The 26,305-nt window shown below is 45.4% G+C and overlaps 1 protein-coding gene across 1 annotated transcript; it reads right to left on the bottom strand.

The window, feature by feature from the left end:
- Positions 1 to 1,658: 1,658 nt before the first annotated feature.
- On the bottom strand, positions 1,659 to 6,103 carry LOC125513783 (uncharacterized protein At2g24330). The gene is made up of 5 exons (XM_048678973.1): positions 5,672 to 6,103; positions 4,536 to 4,680; positions 3,069 to 3,178; positions 2,533 to 2,953; positions 1,659 to 2,364 (listed from the first exon to the last, which is right to left on the bottom strand). The coding sequence occupies exons 1-5, from the start codon at positions 5,930 to 5,932 to the stop codon at positions 2,120 to 2,122; spliced, it is 1,182 nt and encodes a 393-aa protein (XP_048534930.1). The 5' UTR covers positions 5,933 to 6,103; the 3' UTR covers positions 1,659 to 2,119.
- Positions 6,104 to 26,305: the final 20,202 nt, after the last annotated feature.

Below are 26,305 nucleotides of genomic sequence, written 5' to 3'. Positions count from 1 at the left end.
CGACGGAGATGCGCAGCGAGATGGGCTCAACGCCGACGAGCCTGCTCCAAGGATGGAGGATGAGGCGGAATCGGGGGCGCGGAAGGGGGCCGCGGCCACGCGCGCACGGGTGGCGGCGTCCGCGAACCGCAGGAGGAACTCGCCGTCACGGCTACGATGGACGGAGAACGCGTCCAGGCCGAGACGGAAGCGCGCACTAAGCGCGTCGACAATGTCGGCCGCGAAGACGCCATGCCGGTTCCCAGCGACCATGGCGACGAGAGCCAGGTCGAGGGCGCGCTCAGCCTCCTCGAGACGTGCGGTGCGCGGCATGTAGCAGACGGCGCCAGCCGGGCGAAGCGTGGGGTGACCCGTCATGGCAATGGCCGCGGGGGCAGGGTCTGCTACGCCGAAGGGAGCATGCGGGGAGGCGGAGCTAGGTGCGGGTGACGACGGAGCATGGGAGGGGCCGGAGGAGGTGGCCCGAGGGGCCCTGCCATGCTAGGGGCGGAGGAGCCGGACGAGCGCGAAGGAGACACGCGCGGTCGCTTGGCAGCGGGGGCGCCGGATGGGGGGGAGTACCAGGGGTTGGTGCAGAAACGGGCGATGTGCCCGAAGAAGCGGCAGCGCCGGCAGCGCACGTCCCTCTTGCACTTAGAGCGGGGGTGCTTGGTGCCAAGGCAGCGCGGGCACTCATCCGCCCGCGGCGAGGGGGTGCGGTGGTCAGCGAGCGGTGGGGATCGAACAACGCGCCGGCGAGGGGCATGGCGAGGGCGCGGACGCCTCCTGCCCGAAGCCATCTCCCAGTCGCCATCTGCATCCAGACCAGCGTCGTTCTCGACCCGGTGCACCTCAGAGCGGAGCCCAGGGCACGCAGCGGGTGGCGAGGGTGGTGGAGGCGACGAGGGGGAGGCGAGCGTCGGGGAGGAGCAGAGCATGGTGCGGTAGGAGCGGCCACCGGATTCCACCGAGGAGGGGTTGGACTCCATCCAGCGGAGCTCGCGAGTGCGGCCCAGGGCCGAGGGAACGGGGAACGGGAGGCCATGCCAGGCGGAGGCGTCGGAGCCGCCACGGGGCTGGTGGACCCCGGGGCCGGAGTGGCCGGCAGGCGGCGGTGGTGGGAGCGCGGGGCGGAGACCTTGGAAATTGTAGGCCTCTAGCACAATTTTGTTGTTGTCGCCATATACTAGATTCAGAGTCGTCGGAGATCTTAGAGGAAAGGATTTTGGCCCTGCTTTGTAGAGAGCAAATGTGGAAAAACGTAGCTTTCTCTGGGCTACTCCCAAGTAGTTTCTCAAAACAAAAAAAAAGTCACTCTGCTCGGTAAGCCCCACACCTAATATCGAACCCGTCTTAAACAATCTCCCAGGACTGGAACAGCGTCTCCATCTTGGGCTCAGCAAACGGTGACCCAATATCTCACCCGTCTGTCCGTGGAGAATCACGCAGCGACACCAACAACTTGACTCAGCTAACTGTGTGTTTTTTCTCAAAAAATTAAAATCAGTATGTGCACCAATGTGAATATCATATGCAAACCAAATTCAAAGAAAACTTAAGCTAAGACGATGATGTTCTATTGTTGCGGGGGCATACCGCATACAACCCACTAACCCAGCTTAAGCCCAGGCAAAACGAAACTACAAGTTGAAGTATCATCGCGCCAAGGATACGAGACATCAGTCAGCGAAACATAACGCTATCAAGATTACAAAATGAAGCTGTGACCGTAAATGTCCAAACAATGTCAAAAATTCCGCATCTCCAATGGAGCAACTGCCACACAAATATGGGTAAAATAGAAGCGTCGATCATATCTATGTTTTTACACCACCGCCATGTTGCAACGTCACCCGACTGATCTCATCTGTTCGCCTCCACCTCATAGCTTTCCAACCTCGACTTGCCAGGCAGCACGTTGCCATTCTCCTCTCCGGCAGTCCCCATTGCCAACAAAATTCGTCCCCTCAAGTGTCCATGGACAAACTGGCTAAACAATTATTGTACTGGTTTTGCTGTGGATCATATAGGTCATCTATTTCCAATTTTACAACAGTGCTACATATGCGGCTCAAACCAGTTCAAACACGGCGATATGAACTAATCTCACAAAGATCAACAGTAATAGTACGGACCCGCTTCAACTTGCCTCCACTTCCTTCTCCGCGTGTTCTTCCTTTGGCAACTCCTGCACTGTAGCCAAGTTAATCAATTCACTCTCTACTACTGAGCTGGCAGCAGATATCACATCAGCAGGAGCAACTGGGGTCGATGGGCCTGAGTTGGAGCCTGAGTATTGCCCCATCGAGTTCTTTGATGTGTTTAGAGCATGACAATGTGGGCAATAGTATGTAATGTGTGGGTAATCTTCCTTCCGGGCCAAGCCTGCACATTAGTAAGTTGGGTAGGTCATGTGTCCATTCTTTCCAAGGAAATACTCCCTCTGCCTCAAAATGTAAGACTTCGTTTACACTATCTAGTGTCAAAGAACGTCTTACATATTGAGACAGAGGGAGTAGCTAAAAAGGTCAGAGTTTTGTTTCTCATACATACCATTATGCATATGGCAATTGCCGCAGATCAAAGCGTACGACTGTGACGGGTCCTCCCCAACAAGTAAGGCAGCGATTTTTGCAATCCATCCACCATCACTTGCCCCAGAGCCTTGATAATGTTCTACAGCCCTTGTAAGCTGTACGTTTTCCAGGCCAGCATTAAGAGCTGGGCTAGATTCAGCACCTTGTGCCGAAGTATGAGCAGCTGTAGTGCTACCAGTCCTGCTGCCTCTTGCATTGGGTTGCTTCCTGTTTCTCAGCCCATCTGATGGCAATATCTCAGCATTGTTGCTCATAACCACTGCTGCATCAGAATTTGGTTCTTCCCCAAGATGTACTCTTAAGCCAGAATCCGCCCCCAGCTTAGATGCCAAAACCGAAGCTGCAGCAGCTTTTGCAGCTGGATCAAGATCATATTTCTGCACATGTTCAAGTTGGGATACACTTTGTCATCATTTAGTACTGTTGTGTCAATGCCATGATAAAATTCTATCCGAAGTAATGAACTCAATGGCTTGACCAATGACCGCTTACCTGGATAAGTTGTTGGGTAAGGTAATAATTCGTCCGTTCTTTCAGTTCATCAATCTTGGCTTTCCTTTCAGCTCTCAACTTTTCAAGTGTTTTCTCATCTTTCCGTTCAACTGTGAACAGAGGGAAGTAATTCAATGATACTAACAAGGTTTACTGATAAGATGATAAATCATATAGGTTAGTACTGGACAAGATTAACATATTAATACATATCACAAGACAACATTAGTGCCAAGATCCTTCCTAGCAAAAAGAGCGTTGCCCATTTGTCATTTGTGTATCAGAACAAGCATGCAAATTTAGACATGAGAAGATTCAAATCTCCAACACTTAACATGTCAAGCAATCATGCAACTATCAATATTTGTTCTGATACAGCAGTTATGCCAAATAGAGTGTTAATAATTTGCCAAATACTCCCTTAGTTCACAAATATAAGATGTTTTGGATATTTCAATATGGACTAAATACGGACTGAAATGAGTGAACAAACACACTAAAACGTGTCTACATACATCCGATTCACAAAAAAGTTAGAACATCTTATATTTGTGAATGGAGGGAGTATATCTTGTCACTGTACAAAAATATGAAAGATGATTAACGTGCAATACTTCAATAGAATTGGCAATTAAGACAAACGATAATCCCTGCATCCATCTTCACTTCCTAAGATTGCTTTCGGATAAAATTAATCACACCATGTTTCTATTCGGATAAATAGGATCCAGGGGGACAACAACCACTTTCATGGAGATATTATTTACACTTATCTAAGTCCCAAGCAATTCGACACACACTTTGACTGCCATCAAATTTCAGAACGACAAAAGAAAAGAATAAACAAACCAGCATTCCAGCTAAAATGCAAAGTTTGCATTATAAAGCATAAACATAAATTTTGTAAGACAGGCTACATATTACAACCTCTGAAGTCAAACCCCACAACAATCCTTTTGCTAGAAGCACAACCATTTTAGGAAGATCGGTAATACTAAAGGAAATTTATCACCTCTGATAAGATTGCACACAAGTGAAAGTAAAAGATTTGAGTGAGTCAAACTAGAAGCACCACAACTAAAATATGTGCAAAGAAGTAAGAATGCTATGTGTGCCAGTGCATACATATATTGTAAACTGCTTCGTATTGCATACTTATCATTAATGAGAAGAATGGAAATTAGTTTGATTATTTTAATTCAAGCCAGAAACTTAAAAACACAGTTCACACCAACATCCGTGGACAAGTACAACAGTGTGCCAGACTACAACATACTGTTATATACTTCACAATATTAAAGCCAAATATATAGTTTGCAGAAGTCACATTCGACACATAATCATACAAACATGACAGGATGACAGCAGCAATGCAGGACTCACTAAGAATGATTAAAATATTGAAGAAATAGTTCAAATATGAGGATCACTAATTATGAATTCTGACAGGGGTTTCAAGATACTTACGCATCCTTGTGAAGTTTACGACTGCTGAATATACCACAGACCATATGGCAGGCAAAACAAACATAGGCAGCACTCGAATTGCCCTCATTTGCCAAGTGAGATCTTCGTCTCTTGTCATCATGATAGCATAACCAACAGCCACAGCCTGAGAATAGGACCTAACTATTAAGAAAGCACAAATTGCTTGCTCGATATTTAATACAAAAATAGCCATTACTGGTCTAAGATAACTGTAACCCATAGAAGTGCAGAACTCAATAATTCACATAACTAGAGGAGCGCAGAGGCAAACTGTGAATCCCCAAAACAGACTCTCACCACAGCTTAAGAGGAAACCAGTGTTTCCTTTTCGGCAGATACTCAAAAGATAAACCGTCTCAGCAATCCTACTTACTGTTCTTCTAATGAAACCTCAAATACACCGAACTGCAACTAGATTATAAATAATGTTCCTGCAAATACACAGATTGCGCAGCATTGGTTTCTTATGCATTGACAATCTAAGCATATAATTAAACATCCATTAATTTCTACTTTGAAAATAGTAGAACACAACTGAACAGTTTGGGCAAGTGTACAAAAGGCTTGCATAAACTTCTCAAATTCACAGTAATAACTACAAAAGGAAAGGAATCCACAAATAGCATTGACTTGTGAACATGAATATCTGACAGAACAATCATAGCCAAAATCTGTGCATCTATTCCCAGTGAGAATATCTACTCTAGAATCTAAGAACCAGAAACGCAGTGTATCCGCCCATGTGGCCAACTGGCCATGTCTAATCGCCATGGATGATCCCGAAGTATGAAAGCACTCTGTCTACTTCGTTCCAATAAAGCTGGTTCGCTTTTAACCTCCGGGGAAAATTTAACACCACAATCGCATGTTCCGAATCTCGCACACGACCGCGTACGCGCACGCGCAGAAGCACGGAAAGAAAAAACTCCCAACGTTCGACTGAGAAAACATTGAGACAGCCAAATCTCCGAGCGTGAACAAATGGAATCGCCGCGAATCCAAACCTAGGCGCATCCGCAGCCGCTGGACCAGACCATGATCATCTCAGATAGCATACATACGCGTAGTAAATTCGAGAAGGAAGAAAGAGCGGGATGGTTAGGGGATTCGGCGACCTCGGCGATGACGGAGAGGACGATGATGTTGCGGACGGTGCGGCGGGAGAACTGGGTCCGGCGGCGCATCCGCGCGTGCACGGCGGCCTCCTCCTTGGACAGGTACTGCAGGCGCTTCTCGTAGTCCTCGCGGCCGCCGAAGAGGCCGCGCCACATCCTCCCCAGCACCCCTCCTCCCGCCTTCTTCTTCTCCCCCTCCTCCTTCCCCTTGCCCTTGGCCTCCACCGGCTCGCCTGCTCCGTCCGCCGGCGTGGAAGCCATTGCCGGGGCTCGCGGATCTGCGCGCCGCGGGATCCGATGGGGTGGTGGTGGGACGCCACGCGACGGTGGCCTGGCCTCCGCGCTGCCTCCTTGCTGGCTCTCGAGAGAACTCCCAGCACTACTTTTTGGTGATTCGGCGTCCAGGTGGGGGTGGGGTGGGGTGGGGGGAGGAGAGAAATGAGGACGATGGAACGCACGCGTCCGACCACAGAAGCAGAGGGGAACGAAGTCGTACTGTGCCGTATGCCCGTTACGCGTTCGTCCGGGCCTGCGAAATCAACGGTTGTGGTCGACTACAGCCAGACCACGAAAGCAACCGAATTCCGCTGCTTCCGGGGCGAGTTTCATCGCGGAGAAAGCGATCGGGAAGCAAAGTTGTGCATCTTTCGGTGGCTTGGCAAAGAGGCAGGGGGATGTGCTGCCTTGGGTTCGGGGGCATTGGCAAAGAGCCAGTCAACACGCACGGCACAAACTCGCAAAGAAGCCAGCCACCTGCTCCGATCTACCGGCACCGGACTGGGATTTGGAGGCTTTCCCCACGCGTCCATCATGTCTCCATGTGGCCCCATCGATGTTGCCGGCGCATTAAAAAAACCAGCCGCCGACTGCTCCGAGATCCAACTGGCACTACACCATGATCCGTGTGCGAGTAGGGTTTCTACACATGTTGAGTTGTTGGACATCTCATTCGGTAGATGAAAAGTTTCCTTCAAAATATAGTACAAGTGAATCCTATGAATTTTTTTTTAAGGATTTCAATCCTACAAATCAAACGATGATCACAGAAAAAATATTCTAAGGATCCAAATCTTGTAAAAATCCTATGAAATTTGTTTGTATCACAGGAGCCCTCAAACTTCTTTATAAAATTCCTTTGTTTTTTCTGTGCTATCAAACACTTCTCGAAATCTCATATGATATAAGAGAACATGACACTGTATTCCTATATTTTTCATGTTCCTGCATTTTGAAAATCTTGCGAATCAAAGAGGCCCTGAGTTGTTAGACATCTCATTCGGTTGTATGGAGAAAAATATTAGGTTATTCATTTGTCATGGCCTAAACGTCATTTCCATTTGAAGGTATGTGGCAGCTCGAAGGACTCGCGAAATGGCATTACGGCATCTCCACTTCAAACTTCCCGCATCCGTTCGGACCACGCTGTCCGACTACAGAAGCCATCCAACACGGACATGTATCGTTCCGCGACGTGGTCTGGACGCGTTTTCTCCTGCAAACCATAGATAAACATGGGGAAGGTGTTGGGAAACGTAGCATGCAATTTCAAAAAAAATCCTACGCTCACGCAAGATCTATCTAGGAGATGCATAGCAACGAGAGGGAGAGAGTGTGTCTACGTACCATCGTAGACCGAAAGCGGAAGCGTTTGATAACGCGGTTGGTGTAGTCGAACTTCTTCTCGTTCCGACCGATCAAGTATCGAACGTACGACACCTCCGAGTTTTGCACACGTTCAGCTCGATGACGTCCCTCGAACTCTTGATCATGAATAAGGAAATATAAAATAACAACTTTATTATTGCCTCTAGGGCATATTTTCTTCAGTCTCCCACTTGCACTAGAGTCAATAATCTAGATTACATTGTAATGATTCTAACATCTATGGAGTCTTGGTGTTGATCATGTTTCGCTCCTGGAAGAGGCTTAGTCAACGGGTCTGCCACATTCAGATCCGTATGTATTTTGTAAATCTCTATGTATCCCTCCTTGACTTGATCATGGATGGAGTTGAAGCGTCTCTTGATGTGTTTGGTTCTTTTGCGAAATCTGGATTCCTTCGCTAAGGCAATAGCTCTAGCATTGTCACAAAAGATTTTTATTGGACCTGATGCACTAGGTATTACACCTAGATCGGATATGAACTCCTTCATTTGCTGTTTCCGAAGCAGCTATGTACTTCACTTCACACGTAGATCCCGCCACGACGATTTGCTTGGAACTGCACCAACTTACAGCTCCACCATTCGATATAAATATGTATCCGATTTGTGACTTAGAGTCATCCGGATCAGTGTCAAAGCTAGCATCGACGTAACCATTTATGACGAGCTCTTTGTCACCTCGTAAACAAGAAACATATACTTAGTCCTTTTCAGGTACTTCAGGATATTCTTGACCGCTGTCCAGTGATCCACTCCTGGATTACTTTGGTACCTCCCTGCTAAACTTATAGCAAGGCACACATCAGGTTTGGTACATACCATAGCATACATGATAGAACCTATGGCTGAGGCATTGGGAATGACTTTCATTTTCTCTCTATCTTCTGCAGTGGTCGGGCATTAAGTCTGACTCAACTTCACACCTTGTAACACAAGCAAGAACCCTTTCTTTGACTGATCCATTTTGAACTTCTTCAAAACTTTATCAAGGTATGTGCTTTGTGAAAGTCCAATTAAGCGTCTTGATCTATCTCTATGGATCTTGATGCCCAATATATAAGCAACTTCAGCGAGGTCTTTCATTGAAAAACTTTTATTCAAGTATGCTTTTATGCTATCTAGAAATTCTATATCATTTTCAATCAACAATATGTCATCCACATATAATATTAGAAAATGCTACAGAGCTCCCACTCACTTTCTTGTAAATACAGGCTTCTCCAAAAGTCTGTATAAAACCATATGCTTTGATCACCTCATCAAAGCGTATATTCCAACTCTGAGATGCTTGCACCAGTCCATAGATGGATCGCTGGAGCTTGCACACTTTGTTAGCACCTTTAGGATCGACAAAACATTTTGGTTGTATCATATACAACTCATCTTTAAGAAATCCATTAAGAAATGCATTTTTGACGTCCATTTGCCAGATTTCATAATCATAAAATGCGGCAATTGCTAACATGATTCGGACAGACTTAAGCATCGGCACGGGTGAGAAAGTCTCATCGTAGTCAACTCCTTGAACTTGTCAAAAACCTTTCGCGACAAGTCGAGTGATACGTCCATTTTGCATCATGCTTTTATATCGATATTTATTACATTATGGGTTGTTATTACACATTATGTCACAATACTTATGCTTATTCTCTCCTATTTTACAAGGTTTCCATAAAGAGAGAGAATGCCGGCAGCTGGGATTCTGGGCTGGAAAAGGAGCAAATATTAGAGACTTATTCTGCACAGCTCCAAAAATCCTGAAACTTCACGAAAGACGTTTCCAGAATATATAAAAAATACCGAGCACAAGAAGTTCACTAGGGGGGCCACACCCTACCCACGAGGGTGGGGGCGCGCCCAGGGGGCAGGGTGGGGGCGCGCCCTGCCCCCCTGGGCGCGCCCCCCTACCTTGTGGCCCCCTGGTGGCCCTCCAATGACCATCTTCTGCTATATGAGGTCTTTCGATGAGAAAAAAATCGGAAGCCATCTTCTCGGACGAAACTCCGCCGCCACGAGGCGGAACCTTGGCGGAACCAATTTAGGGCTCTGGCGGAGCTGTTCTGCCGGGGAAACTTCCCTCCGCGAGGGGGAAATCATCGCCATCGTCATCACCAACGCTCCTCTCATCGGGAGAGGGCAATCTCCATCAACATCTTCACCAGCACCATCTCCTCTCAAAACCCTAGTTCATTTCTTATATCCAATTCTTGTCTCCAAGTCCGGGATTGGTACCTGTGGGTTGCTGGTAGTGTTAATTACTTCTTGTAGTTGATGCTAGTTGGTTTATTTGGTGGAAGATCATATGTTCAGATCCTATATGCATATTAATACCCCTCTGATTATGAACATGAATATGCTTTGTGAGTAGTTACGTTTGTTCCTGAGGACACGGGAGAAGTCTTGCTATTAGTACTCATGTGAATTTGGTCTTCGTTCGATATTTTGATGAGATGTATGTTGTCTCTCCTCTAGTGGGGTTATGTGAACGTCGACTACATAACACTTCACCATTATTTGGGCCTAGAGGAAGGCATTGGGAAGTAATAAGTAGATGATGGGTTGCTAGAGTGACAGAAGCTTAAACCCTAGTTTATGTGTTGCTTCGTAAGGGGATGATTTGGATCCATATGTTTCATGCTATGGTTAGGTTTACCTTAATACTTTTGTTGTAGTTGTGGATGCTTGCAATAGAGGTTAATCATAAGTGGGATGCTTGTCCAAGTAAGGACAATACCCAAGCACCGGTCCACCCACATATCAGATTATCAAAGTACTGAACGCGAATCATATAAGCGTGATGAAAACTAGCTTGACGATATTCCCATGTGTCCTCGGGAGCGCTTTTCTCTATATAAGAGTTTGTCCAGGCTTGTCCTTTGATACAAAAAGGATTGGGTCACCTTGTTGTACTTTATTTACTTTTGTTACTTGTTTCTCGTTACAAATTATCCTATCACAAAACTATCTGTTACCACTTATTTCAGTACTTGCAGAGAATACCTTGCTGGAAACCGCTTATCATTTCCTTCTGCTCCTCGTTGGGTTCGACAATCTTACTTATCGAAAGGACTATGATAGATCCCCTATATTTGTGGGTCATCATCGAGCTTTGTAGACAGTAACATTACCATCAGCGTCGGTCTTCTTCTTGAAGATCCATTTATTCTCTATGGCTCGCCGATCATCGGGCAAGTCAACCAAAGTCCACACTTTGTTCTCATACATGGATCCTATCTCGGATTGCATGGCCTCAAGCCATTTATCCGAATATGGGCTCATCATCGCTTCTTCATAGTTCGTAGGTTTGTGATGGTCTAGTAAAATGACTTCCAGAACAGGGTTACCGTACTACTCTGGTGCGGAATGTGCTCTGGTTGATCTAAGAGATTCGGTAGTAACTTGATCTGAAGTTTCATGATCATTATCATTAGCTTCCTCTCTAGTTGGTGTAGGCATCACGGGAATGGTTTTCTGTGATGAGCTACTTTCCAATTCTAGATAAGGTACAATTACCTCATCAAGTTCTACTTTCCTCCCACTCACTTCTTTCGAGAGAAACTCCTTCTCTAGAAAGGATCCATTCTTAGCAACAAAGATCTTGCCTTCGGATCTGGGGTAGAAGGTGTACCCAACAGTTTCTTTTGGGTATCCTATGAAGACGCACTTCTCCGATTTGGGTTCGAGCATATCATGCTGAAGCTTTTTCACATAAGCATCGCAACCCCAAACTTTAAGAAACGACAGGTTAGGTTTCTTGCCAAACCATAGTTCATACGCCATCGTCTCAACGGATTTAAACGGTGCCCTATTTAACGTGAATGCAGCTGTCTCTAATGCATAACCCCAAAATGATAAAGGCAAATCGGTAAGATACATCATAGAACGCACCATATCCAATAGAGTATGGTTACAACGTTCGGACATACCATTACGTTGTGGTGTTCCAGGTGGCGTGAGATGTGAAACTATTCCACATTGTTTTAAATGAAGGCCAAACTCGCACCTCAAATATTCACCTCTGCGGTCAGATCATAGAAACTTTATTTTCTTGTTATGATGATTCTCCACTTCACTCTGATATTCTTTGAACTTCGAATGTTTCAGACTTGTGTTTCATTAAGTAGATATACCCATATCTGCTCAAATCATATGTGAAGGTAAGAAAATAACGATACCCACCGCGAGCCTCAACGCTCATCGGACCGCATACATCGGTATGTATTATTTCCAATAAGTCATTAGCTCGCTCCATTGTTCTAGAGAACGGAGTTTTAGTCATCTTGCCCATGAGGCATGGTTCGCAAGTATCAAATGATTCATAATCAAGTGATTCCAAAATCCCATCTGCATGGAGTTACTTCATGCGCTTTACACCAATATGACCTAAACGTTAGTGCCACAAATATGTTGCACTATCATTATCAACTTTGCTCTTTAGGGATCAATATTATGAATATGTGTATCACCACAATCGAGATTCAATAAAAATAGACCACTCTTCAAGGGTGCATGACCATAAAAGATATTACTCATATAAATAGAACAACCATTATTCTCTGATTTAAATGAATAACCATCTCGCATCAAACAAGATCCAGATATAATGTTCATGCTCAACATTGGCATCAAATAACAATTATTCAGGTCTAAAACTAATCCCGAAGGTAGATGTAGAGGTAGCGTGACGACAGTGATCACATAGACCTTGGAACCATTCCCGACGCGCATTGTCACCTCGTCCTTAGCCAATCTTCGTTTAACTTGTAGCCCCTGTTTCGAGTTACAAATATGAGCAACCAAACCCGTATCAAATACCCAGACGCTACTACGAGCATTAGTAAGGTACACATCAATAACATGTATATCAAATATACCTTTGTTCACTTTGCCATCCTTCTTATCCGCCAAATACTTAGGGTAGTTCCGCTTCCAGTGACCAGTCCCTTTGCAGTAGAAGCGCCTAGTTTCAGGCTTGGGTCCAGACTTGGGCTTCTTCTTGGGAGTGGCAACTTACTTGCCATTCTTCTTGAAGTTCCCCTTCTTTCCCTTGCCATTTTTCTTGAAACTAGTGGTCTTGTTAACCATCAATACTTGATGCTCCTTCTTGATTTCTACCTCTGCAGCTTTGAGCATAGCGAAGAGCTCAGGAATTGTCTTATCCATCCCTTGCATATTATAGTTCATCACGAAGCCTTTGTAGCTTGGTGGCAGTGATTGAAGAACTCTGTCAATAACACTATCATCTGGAAGATTAACTCCTAGCTGAGTCAAGTGATTATGATATCCAGACATTTTGAGTATGTGTTCACTGACATAACTGTTCCCCTTCATCTTGTAGCTATAGATCTTGTTGGAGACTTCATATCTCTCAACTCGGGCATTTGCTTGAAATATTAACTTCAACTCCTGGAACATCTCATATGGTCCATGACATTCAAAATGTCTTTGAAGTCCCGATTCTAAGTCGTAAAGCATGGCACACTGAACTATCGAGTAGCCATCAGATCGAGCTTGCTAGACGTTCATAACATCATCATCTGCTCCTGCAGTAGGCCTTTCACCTAGCGGTGCATGAAGGACATAATTCTTCTGTGCAGCAATGAGGATAATCCTCAAGTTACGGACCCAGTCCGTGTAGTTGCTACCATCATCTTTCAACTTAGCTTTTTCTAGGAACGCATTAAAATTCAAGGGAACAGTAGCACGGGCCATTGATCTACAACATAGATATGCGAAAACTATCATGACTAAGTTCATGATAAATTAAGTTCAATTTAACCATATTACTTAGGAACTCCCACTTAGATTGACATCCCTCAAGTCATCTAAATGATACGTGATCCAAATCAACTAAACCATGTCCGATCATCACGTGAGATGGAGTAGTCATCAATGGTGAACATCTCTATGTTGATCATATCTACTATATGATTCACGTTCGACCTTTAGGTCTCTAGTGTTCCGAGGCCATGTCTGTACATGCCAGGCTCGTCAAGTTTAACCCGAGTATTCCGCATGTGCAAAACTGTCTTGCACCCGTTGTATGTGAACGTAGAGTCTATCACACCCGATCATTTCGTACTAAGCAAAATAGGATGCATAAAAGATAAACATCACATGCAATCAAAATATGTGACATGATATGGCCATCATCATCTTGTGCTTTTGATCTCTATCTCCAAAGCATCGTCACTGGCTTGACACCTTGATCTCCATCGTAGCGTTGTGGTCGTCTCACCAACTATTGCTTCTACAACTATCACTACCCCATAGTGATAAAGTAAAGCAACTACATGGTGTATGCATTTCATACGATAAAGAGACAACCATAAGGCTCCTGCTGGTTTCCGATAACTTCTACAAAACATGATCATGTCATACAATAACGTATATCACATCGTGTCTTGACCATATCACATCACAACATGCCCGGCAAAAACAAGTTAGACGTCCTCTACTTTGTTGTTGCAAGTTTTACGTGGCTGCTACGGGCTTCTAGCAAGAACCGTTCTTACCTACGCATCAAACCACAACGGTGTTTCGTCAAGTTTGTTGTTTTAACCTTCTTCAAGGACTGGCCGCAGTCAAATTCGATTCAACTAAAGTAGGAGAAACAGACACCCGCCAGCCACCTTTATGCAAAACTAGTTGCATGTCTGTCGGTGGAACCGGTCTTATGTGCATGGACATGTAAGGTTGGTCTGGGCCGCTTCATCCAACAATACCGCCGAATCAAAATAAGACGTTGGTGGTAAGCAGTATGACGATCACGCCCACAACTCTTTGTGTTCTACTCATGCATAACATCTATGCATAGACCTGGCTCTGATGCCACTGTTGGGAAACATAGCATGCAATTTCAAAAAAATTCCTATGCTCACGCAAGATCTATCTAGGAGATGCATAACAACGATAAGGGGAGAGTGTGTCTACGTACCCGCAACGAGAGGGGGAGAGTGTGTCTATGTACCCTCATAGATCGCAAGCGCAAGCATTTGACAACACGGTTGATGTAGTCCAACTTCTCCTTGTTCCGATCGATCAAGTACCGAACGTATGGCACCTCCGAGTTCTGCACACGTTTAGCTCGATGACGTCCCTCGAACTCTTGATCCAGCAAAGTGTCGAGGAAGTATATGAGTTCCATCAGCACGATGGCGTGGTGACAGTGATGGTGAAGTGATCCACGCAGGGCTTCGCCTAAGCACCGCGAGAATATGAGCGAGGGTGTAATCTGTGGAGGGGGGCACCGCACACGGCTAACAGATGTTGTTGTGTGTTGTAGGCGCCTCCCTCCCCACACATATATAGGTCGGATGGAGAGGGAGCAGCCAAGGGGGGTGCCCCAAGTAGGTCGAATCCTACTTGGGGTTCCTCGCCAATTTGGCCCCCCTTCCTTATTAACCGGAGGGGAAAGGAAAGAGAGGGGGGAGGGAAGGAAGGGGGAGGCTGAATCCTCCCCTTTCCTTCTCCCTTCCCCTCTTTCCTTCTCCTCCTATTTCAGCCTATATGTGGGCACACCATCCCCTCGTGGGCTGGTCTGTCCCTCTCTTGGCCCATAAGGCCCATATCTTTGTCGGGGGTGCCCGGAACCCCTTCCGGTGACCCGATATGTACCTCATACCCTCCGGAACACTTCCGGTGTCCGAATACTATCGTCCTATATATATATATATATCAATCTTTACCTCTCAACCATTTCGAGACTCCTCGCCATCTTCGTGATCTCATCCGGGACTCCGAACAACATTCGGTCAACAAATCACATAACTCATATAATGCAAAATCGTCATTGAACGTTAAGCGTGCGGACCCTACGGGTTCGAGAACTATGTAGACATGACCGAGACACCTCTCCTGTCAATAACCAACAGCGGAACCTAGATGCTCATATTGGCTCCTACATATTCTACACAGGTCTTACACGGTCGAACCGTTATGACAACATACGTTATTCCCTTTGTCATCAGTATGTTACTTGCCCGAGATTTGATCGTCGGTATCTTCATACCTAGTTCAATCTCGTTACCGGCAAGTCTCTTTACTCGTTCTGTAATACTGAAGGAAATATGCCCTAGAGGCAATAATAAAGTTATTATTTATTTCCTTATATCATGATAAATGTTTATTATTCATGCTAGAATTGTATTAACCGGAAACATAATACATGTGTGAATACATAGACAAACAGAGTGTCACTAGTATGCCTCTACTAGACTAGCTCGTTAATCAAAGATGGTTATGTTTCCTAACCATGGACAAAGAGTTTTTATTTGATTAACAGGATCACATCATTAGGTGAATGATCTGATTGACATGACCCATTCCATTAGCTTAGCACCCGATCGTTTAGTATGTTGCTATTGCTTTCTTCATGACTTATACATGTTCCTATGACTATGAGATTATGCAACTCCCGTTTACCGGAGGAACACTTTGTGTGCAACCAAATGTCACAACGTAACTGGGTGATTATAAAGGTGCTCTACAGGTGTCTCCAAAGGTACATGTTGGGTTGGCGTATTTCGAGATTAGGATTTGTCACTCCGATTGTCGGAGAGGTATCTCTGGGCCCTCTCGGTAATGCACATCACATAAAGCCTTGCAAGCATTGCGACTAATGAGTTAGTTGCAGGATGATGGATTACGGAACGAGTAAAGAGACTTGCCGGTAACGAGATTGAACTAGGTATTGGATACCGACGATCGAATCTCGGGCAAGTAACATACCGATGACAAAGGGAACAACGTATGTTGTTATGCGGTCTGACCGATAAAAGATCTTCGTAGAATATGTAGGAGCCAATATGAGCATCCAGGTTCTGCTATTGGTTATTGACCGGAGAACGTGTCTCGGTCATGTCTACATTGTTCTCGAACCCGTAGGGTCCGCACGCTTAAGGTTTCGATGACAGTTATATTATGAGTTTATGCATTTTGATGTACCGAACTTTGTTCGGAGTCCCGGATGTGATCACGGACATGACGAGGAGTCTCGAAATGGTCGAGACATAAAGATTGATATATTGGAAGCCTATATTTGGATATCGGAAGTGTTCCGGGTGAAATCAGGATTTTACCGAATTACCGGGAGGTTACCAGAACCCCCCGGGAGGTATATGGGTCTTAATGGGCCTTAGTGGAAGAGAGGAGAGGTGGCCAGGGCTAGGCCGCACGCTCCTCCCCCCTAGTACGAATAGGACAAAGAGAGAGGGGGCCGGCGCCCCCCTTCCTTCTCTCTCTCCTCTTTCCCACTTAACGAATCCTATTCCAACTAGGAAAGGGGGGGAATCCTACTCCCGGAGAGAGTAGGACTCCTCCTGGCGCGCCCTATGATGGCCGCCCCCCCTTTTTGATCCTTTATATACGGAGGCAGAGGGCACCCCTTGAGACACAAGTTGATCCACGTGATCATATTCTTAGCCGTGTGCGGTGCCCCCTTCCACCATAGTCCTCGATAATATTATAGCGGTGCTTAGGCGAAGCCCTGCGATGGTAGTACATCAAGATCATCACCACGCCGTCGTGCTGAAGGAAATCTTCCCCGAAACTTTGCTGGATCGGAGTCCGGGGATCGTCATCGAGCTGAACGTGTGCTAGAACTCGGAGGTGCCGTAGTTTCGGTGCTTGATCGGTCGGGCCGTGGAGACGTACGACTACATCAACCTAACACTTCCGTTGTTGATCTACAAGGGTACGTAGATCACACTCTCCCCTCTCGTTGCTATGCATCACCATGATCTTGCGTGTGCGTAGGAAATTTTTTGAAATTACTACGAAACCCAACAGTGGCATCCGAGCCTGGGTTTTATATGTTGATGTTATATGCACGAGTAGAACACAAGTGAGTTGTGGGCGATATAAGTCATACTGCTTACCAGCATGTCATACTTTGGTTCAGCGGTATTGTTGGACGAAGCGGCCCGGACAGACATTACGCGTACGCTTACGCGAGACCGGTTCTCCCGACGTGCTTTGCACATATGTGGCTTGCGGGTGACAGTTTCTCCAACTTTAGTTGAACCGAGTGTGGCTATGCCCGGTCCTTGCGAAGGTTAAAACAACACCAACTTGACAAACTATCGTTGTGGTTTTGATGCGTAGGTAAGAACGGTTCTTGCTAAGCCCGTAGCAGCCACGTAAAAACTTGCAACAACAAAGTAGAGGACGTCTAACTTGTTTTTGCAGGGCATGTTGTGATGTGATATGGTCAGGACATGATGCTAAATTTTATTGTATGAGATGATCATGTTTTGTAACCGAGTTATCGGCAACTGGCAGGAGCCATATGGTTGTCGCTTTATTGTATGCAATGCAATCACGCTATAATGCTTTACTTTATCACTAAGCGGTAGCGATAGTCGTGGAAGCATAAGATTGGCGAGACGACAACGATGCTACGATGGAGATCAAGGTGTCGCGCCAGTGACGATGGTGATCATGACGGTGCTTCGGAGATGGAGATCACAAGCACAAGATGATGATGGCCATATCATATCACTTATATTGATTGCATGTGATGTTTATCTTTTATGCATCTTATCTTGCTTTGATTGACGGTAGCATTATAAGATGATCTCTCACTAATTATCAAGAAGTGTTCTTCCTGAGTATGCACCGTTGTGAAAGTTCTTCGTGCTGAGACACCACGTGATGATCGGGTGTGATAGGCTCTACGTTCAAATACAACGGGTGCAAAACAGTTGCACACGTGGAATACTCAGGTTATACTTGACGAGCCAAGCATATACAGATATGGCCTCGGAACACGGAGACCGAAAGGTCGAGCATGAATCATATAGTAGATATGATCAACATAGTGATGTTCACCAATGAAACTACTCCATCTCACGTGATGATCGGACATGGTTTAGTTGATTTGGATCACGTAATCACTTAGAGGATTAGAGGGATGTCTATCTAAGTGGGAGTTCTTTAAGTAATATGATTAATTGAACCTAAATTTATCATGAACTTAGTACCTGATAGTATCTTGCTTGTTTATGTATGATTGTAGATAAATGGCCCGTGCTATTGTTCCGTTGAATTTTAATGCGTTCCTTGAGAAAGCAAAGTTGAAAGATGATGGTAGCAATTACACGGACTGGGTCCGTAACTTGAGGATTATCCTCATTACTGCACAGAAGAATTACGTCCTGGAAGCACAGCTGGGTGCCAGGCCTGCTGCTGGAGCAACACCAGATGTTATGAACATTTGGCAGAGCAAAGCTGATGACTACTCGATAGTTCAATGTGCCATGCTTTACGGCTTAGAACCGGGACTTCAACGACGTTTTGAACATCATGGGGCATATGAGATGTTCCAGGAGTTGAAGTTAATATTTCAAGCAAATGCCCGGATTGAGAGATATGAAGTCTCCAATAAGTTCTATAGCTGCAAGATGGAGGAGAATAGTTCTGTCAGTGAGCATATACTCAAGATGTCTGGGTATTGTAATCACTTGATTCAACTGGGAGTTAATCTTCTGGATGATAGCGTCATTGACAGAATTCTCCAATCACTTCCACCAAGCTACAAGAGCTTCGTGATGAACTATAATATGCAAGGGATGGATAAGACAATTCCCGAGCTCTTCGCAATGCTAAAGGCTGCGAAGGTAGAAATCAAGAAGGAGCATCAAGTGTTGATGGTCAATAAGACCACTAGTTTCAAGAAAAAGGGCAAAGGGAAGAAGAAGGGGAACTTCAAGAAGAACAGCAAGCAAGTTGCTGCTCAGAAAAGAAACCCAAGTCTGGACCTAAGCCTGAAACTGAGTGCTTCTACTGCAAGCAGACTGGTCACTGGAAGCGGAACTGCCCCAAGTATTTGGCGGATAAGAAGGATGGCAAGGTGAACAAAGGTATATGTGATATACATGTTATTGATGTGTACCTTACTAATGCTCGCAGTAGCACCTGGGTATTTGATACTGGTTCTGTTGCTAATATTTGCAACTCGAAACAGGGACTACGGATTAAGCGAAGATTGGCTAAGGACGAGGTGACGATGCGCGTGGGAAACGGTTCCAAAGTCGATGTGATCGCGGTCGGCACGCTACCTCTACATCTACCTTCGGGATTAATATTAGACCTAAATAATTGTTATTTGGTGCCAGCGTTAAGCATGAACATTATATCTGGATCTTGTTTGATGCGAGACGGTTATTCATTTAAATCAAAGAATAATGGTTGTTCTATTTATATGAGTAATATCTTTTATGGTCATGCACCCTTGAAGAATGGTCTATTCTTATTGAATCTCGATAGTAGTGACACACATATTCATAATGTTGAAACCAAAAGATGCAGAGTTGATAATGATGGTGCAACTTATTTGTGGCACTGCCGTTTAGGTCATATCGGTATAAAGCGCATGAAGAAACTCCATGCTGATGGACTTTTGGAACCACTTGATTATGAATCACTTGGTACTTGCGAACCATGCCTCATGGGCAAGATGACTAAAACGCCGTTCTCCGGAACTATGGAGAGAGCAACAGATTTGTTGGAAATCATACATATAGATGTATGTGGTCCGATGAATATTGAGGCTCGTGGCGGATATCGTTATTTTCTCACCTTCACAGATGACTTAAGCAGATATGGGTATATCTACTTAATGAAACACAAGTCTGAAACATTTGAAAAGTTCAAAGAATTTCAGAGTGAAGTGGAAAATCATCGTAACAAGAAAATAAAATTCCTATGATCTGATCGTGGAGGAGAATATTTGAGTTACGAGTTTGGTGTACATTTGAAACAATGTGGAATAGTTTCGCAACTCACGCCACCCGGAACACCACAGCGTAATGGTGTGTCCGAACGTCGTAATCATACTTTACTAGATATGGTACGATCTATGATGTCTCTTACTGATTTACCGCTATCGTTTTGGGGATATGCTTTAGAGACGGCCGCATTCACGTTAAATAGGGCACCATCAAAATCCGTTGAGATGACGCCTTATGAACTGTGGTTTGGCAAGAAACCAAAGTTGTCGTTTCTGAAAGTTTGGGGCTGCGATGCTTATGTGAAAAAGCTTCAACCTGATAAGCTCGAACCCAAATCAGAGAAATGTGTCTTCATAGGATATCCAAAGGAAACTATTGGATACACCTTCTATCACAGATCCGAAGGCAAGACTTTTGTTGCTAAATTCGGAAACTTTCTGGAGAAGGAGTTTCTCTCGAAAGATGTGAGTGGGAGGAAAGTAGAACTTGACGAGGTAAGTGTACCTGCTCCCTTATTGGAAAGTAGTACATCACAGAAACCTGTTTCTGCGACACCTACACCAATTAGTGAGGAAGCTAATGATAATGATCATGAAACTTCAGAACAAGATACTACTGAACCTCGTAGATCAACCAAAGTAAGATCCGCGCCAGAGTGGTACGGTAATCCTGTTCTGGAAGTCATGCTACTAGATCATGATGAACCTACGAACTATGAAGAAGCGATGGTGAGCCCAGATTCCGCAAAATGGCTTGAAGCCATGAAATCTGAGATGGGATCCATGTATGAGAACAAAGTATGGACTTTGGTTGACTTGCCCGATGATCGGCAAGCAATTGAGAATAAATGGATCTTCAAGAAGAAGACTGACGCTGACGGTAATATTACTGTCTACAAAGCTCGACTTGTCGCAAAAGGTTTTCGACAAGTTCAAGGGGTTGACTACGATGAGACCTTCTCACCCGTAGCGATGCTTAAGTCTGTCCGAATCAAGTTAGCAATTGCCGCATTTTATGATTATGAAATTTGGCAGATGGATGTCAAAACTGCATTCCTGAATGGATTTCTGGAATAAGAGTTGTATATGATGCAACCGAAAGGTTTTGTCGATCCAAAGGGAGCTAACAAAGTGTGCAAGCTCCAGCGATCCATTTATGGACTCGTGCAAGCCTCTCGGAGTTGGAATAAACGCTTTGATAGTGTGATCAAAGCATTTGGTTTTATACAGACTTTTGGAGAAGCCTGTATTTACAAGAAAGTGAGTGGGAGCTCTGTAGCATTTCTGATATTATATGTGGATGACATATTACTGATTGGAAATGACATAGAATTTCTGGATAGCATAAAGGGATACTTGAATAAGAGTTTTTCAATGAAAGACCTCGGTGAAACTGCTTACATATTAGGCATAAAGATCTATAGAGATAGATCAAGACGCTTAATTGGACTTTCACAAAGCACATACCTTGACAAGATTTTGAAGAAGTTCAAAATGGATCAAGCAAAGAAAGGGTTCTTGCCTGTGTTACAAGGTGTGAAGTTGAGTCAGACTCAATGCCCGACCACTGCAGAAGATAGAGAGAAAATGAAAGATGTTCCCTATGCTTCAGCCATAGGCTATATCATGTATGCAATGCTGTGTACCAGACCTGATGTGTGCCTTGCTATAAGTCTAGCAGGGAGGTACCAAAGTAATCCAGGAGTGGATCACTGGACAACGGTCAAGAACATCCTGAAGTACCTGAAAAGGACTAAGGATATGTTTCTCGTATATGGAGGTGACAAAGAGCTCATCATAAACGGTTACGTTGATGCAAGCTTTGACACTGATCCGGACGATTCTAAATCGCAAACCGGATACGTGTTTACATTAAACGGTGGAGCTGTCAGTTGGTGCAGTTCTAAACAGAGCGTCGTGGCGGGATCTACGTGTGAAGCGGAATACATAGCTGCTTCGGAAGTAGCGAATGAAGGAGTCTGGATGAAGGAGTTCATATCCGATCTAGGTGTTATACCTAGTGCATCGGGTCCAATGAAAATCTTTTGTGACAATACTAGTGCAATTGCCTTGGCGAAGGAATCCAGATTTCACAAGAGAACCAAGCACATCAAAAGACGCTTCAATTCCATCCGGGATCTAGTCCAGGTGGGAGACATAGAGATTTGCAAGATACATACGGATCTGAATGTTGCAGACCCGTTGACTAAGCCTCTTCCACGAGCAAAACATGATCAGCACCAAGGCTCCATGGGTGTTAGAATCATTACTGTGTAATCTAGATTATTGACTCTAGTGCAAGTGGGAGACTGAAGGAAATATGCCCTAGAGGCAATAATAAAGTTATTATTTATTTCCTTATATCATGATAAATGTTTATTATTCATGCTAGAATTGTATTAACCGGAAACATAATACATGTGTGAATACATAGACAAACAGAGTGTCACTAGTATGCCTCTACTAGACTAGCTCGTTAATCAAAGATGGTTATGTTTCCTAACCATGGACAAAGATTTGTTATTTGATTAACGGGATCACATCATTAGGTGAATGATCTGATTGACATGACCCATTCCATTAACTTAGCACCCGATCGTTTAGTATGTTGCTATTGCTTTCTTCATGACTTATACATGTTCCTGTGACTATGAGATTATGCAACTCCCGTTTACCGGAGGAACACTTTGTGTGCACCAAACGTCACAACGTAACTGGGTGATTATAATGGTGCTCTACAGGTGTCTCCAAAGGTACATGTTGGGTTGGCGTATTTCGAGATTAGGATTTGTCACTCCGATTGTCGGAGAGGTATCTCTGGGCCCTCTCGGTAATGCACATCACATAAGCCTTGCAAGCATTGCGACTAATGAGTTAGTTGCAGGATGATGATTACGGAAACGAGTAAAGATACTTGCGGTAACGAGATTGAACTAGGTATTGGATACCGACGATCGAATCTCGGGCAAGTAACATACCGATGACAAAGGGAACAACGTATGTTGTTATGCGGTCTGACCGATAAAAGATCTTCGTAGAATATGTAGGAGCCAATATGAGCATCCAGGTTCCGCTATTGGTTATTGACCGGAGACGTGTCTCGGTCATGTCTACATTGTTCTCGAACCCGTAGGGTTCGCACGCTTAAGGTTTCGATGACAGTTATATTATGAGTTTATGCATTTTGATGTACCGAAGTTTGTTCGGAGTCCCGGATGTGATCATGGACATGACGAGGAGTCTCGAAATGGTCGAGACATAAAGATTGATATATTGGAAGCCTATATTTGGATATCGGAAGTGTTCCGGGTGAAATCAGGATTTTACCGAATTACCGGGAGGTTACCGGAACCCCCCGGGAGGTATATGGGCCTTAATGGGCCTTAGTGGAAGAGAGGAGAGGTGGCCAGGGCTGGGCCGCGCACCCCTCCCCCCCTAGTCCGAATAGGACAAAGAGAGAGGGGGCCGGCGCCCCCCTTCCTTCTCTCTCTCCTCTTTCCCACTTAACGAATCCTATTCCAACTAGGAAAGGGGGGGAATCCTACTCCCGGAGAGAAGGACTCCTCCTGGCGCGCCTAGATGCCGGCCGCACCTCCCCTTTTTGATCCTTTATATACGGAGGCAGAGGGCACCCCTTGAGACACAAGTTGATCCACGTGATCATATTCTTAGCCGTGTGCGGTGCCCCTTCCACCATAGTCCTTGATAAATATTATAGCGGTGCTTAGGCGAAGCCCTGCGACGGTAGTACATCAAGATCGTCACCACGCCGTCGTGCTGACGGAACTCTTCCCCGACACTTTGCTGGATCGGAGTCCGGGGATCGTCATCGAGCTGAACGTGTGCTAGAACTCGGAGGTACCGTAGTTTCGGTGCTTGATCGGTCGGGCCGTGGAGACGTACGACTACATCAACCTAACGCTTCCGTTGTCGATCTACAAGGGTACGTAGATCACACTCTCCCCTCTCGTTGCTATGCATCACCATGATCTTGCGTGTGCGTAGGAATTTTTTTGAAATTACTACGAAACCCAACAAATACATCATCCCGCAACTAACTCATTAATCACTTTGCTTGCAAGGATTCTTATGATGTGTATTACCGAGAGGGCCCAGAGATACCTCTTTGATACTCGGAGTGACAAATCCTAATCTCGATCTATGCCAACCCAACAAACACCTTCGGAGATACCCGTAGAGCATATTTATAATCACCCAGTTATGTTGTGATGTTTGATAGCACACAGGGCATTCCTCCGGTATTCGGGAGTTGCATAATCTCATAGTCGAAGGAATATGTATTTGACATGAAGAAAGCAATAGCAATAAAACTGAACGATCAATATGATAAGCTAACGGATGGGTCATGTCCATCACATCATTCTCCTAATGATGTGATCCTGTTATCAAATGACAACTCATGTCTATGGTTAGGAAACCTTAACCATCTTTGATCAACGAGCTAGTCAAGTAGAGGCTCACTAGGGACTCAGTGTTTTGTCTATGTATTCACACATGTATTAAGGTTTCCGGTTAATACAATTCTGGCATGAATAATAAACATTTATCATGAATAAGGAAATATAAAATAACAACTTTATTATTGCCTCTAGGGCATATTTCCTTCAGAAGGTTTGCGGGAGTCCGGACCACTGGCATGCCCGCTTATGACCGCCCTGGCCCACCAAAAATCTCCCCCCACCCAGCCCGCCCGCACACACTTCTCGCCCGTCGCCCAGCTGCCCGCATTCATGCTGCTCTAGAGTGCACTGCTCCACATTGAAGGCGGCTCAAGGCATATGCGACCTCTCACTGCCTCCGCCGTTGAAGCGGTGCACCGGCCGAGGGTGCCGCCTACTGCACGTCCGGTTGAACACGCCTCCTTGCCACATTGAAACGCCTCCATTAAACTCGCGTGGAAGCTGAGAAACCTACTCCGGCAAGACGTTCGTTCACTAGCGGGCCGACATTAAACGCAATGTCGGGGCAGGCTCCTCCCGTCCGCCCTCTATTTAAACGAGGTCAGACGTTGGGCAAGAATCGCACCACTCAGCCGCTCCCCATCTCCTCATTCCATCACTTTCTTCACTCTTTCGATGGTATCCGACGAGCCAGAAGAGTAGTTCTCCGGCATAAAAGCCGATTGGGTGGCTTGTTGAGCCCGTCGGATATGAGCACCAACTCCAAGTCTGACGGAGCAACTTTCACTCCAAGCCAGCTTACGGAGGAGTTGCGAGTTGGTCCAGGCCAGCACGTCGGGGAGCATGGCGGCATGAGCATCGTCACTATCATCAATGACGCCGCGTCGTACCGTGCCTCTGGTGCCTGCGACCGTGCCATCTGACGTTGACGGGCGCATAGCCGTGCCATGCAGGTAGAGAAAAAAGACAGCTACAAAGATAACAAGGAGGTGGCGGCCGACACATCCGCGCCTGCTGCCATCATCAAGGAGAAGTAGAACACGGGAGGCCGCTGCCGCTTGCACAACCGATGACATGTCTGGTCTTTATCTCAGACCATCCTGGGTACGCCCGTCTGGGCTCCATGGAAGCACCTTCCCCTCCAACTGAATCACCCTCTTTGCTACTCCGATGAGCAACATAGCCAGACATAGGGAAGATATGGGGGAAGAATATGCCTCTGGCACTCCCGGCAGTCCGGTTAGCGGGCTGCCAGACATGAGGAAGACAAAGGGATCCACCGCAGCCGATCGTAGACTAGTGTAGTGTATCTGTGTCGCGGGAGTGGAGCTCCGCATGACTGTATGTGTACATAGTTTTACCTCTTTAGTTAAAATATGTCCAAAATGTTACCGTTTTCATCCGGTTTGTATGAAACCCGTCATGTTTGTATGAAATCCGGTCGTGTTTGCATGAATTTCATCCGATTTGTTGAAAAAGAGTTTGCAATGTATATGGCTAGCGTTGGATGGCGGCCTCACGCATCCGTGTCCGCGGACTGGTCCTCCCTGTCCGCGGACGGATGCGGGAGAAAATTTGAGGGTTGCCATTGGAGATGCCCATAGGGTAGCAAAAAATAGTTGTGGGCAGATAAGAGAAGGTCTTAGGGCATAAAAAAATCTACTCTAGCAATGATGTAAAATTGGTGCCCTAAATTCTTTTAACTAGATCATTGCATATTTTAATATTCGGACATAAAAATATGTTCGCGAACTGAGGTAGCTCAGACAATTAGCTTTCTTTGGTGGAACCAACCCTTCAAGGTTCAAGTCCTAGACTT

This window comes from Triticum urartu, chromosome 6, assembly GCF_003073215.2.
Source record: "Triticum urartu cultivar G1812 chromosome 6, Tu2.1, whole genome shotgun sequence".
Classification (NCBI taxonomy): Eukaryota; Viridiplantae; Streptophyta; class Magnoliopsida; order Poales; family Poaceae; genus Triticum; species Triticum urartu.
Note: the sequence above shows the minus strand (reverse complement) of the source record. Positions and strands in the feature narration are given on the sequence as shown.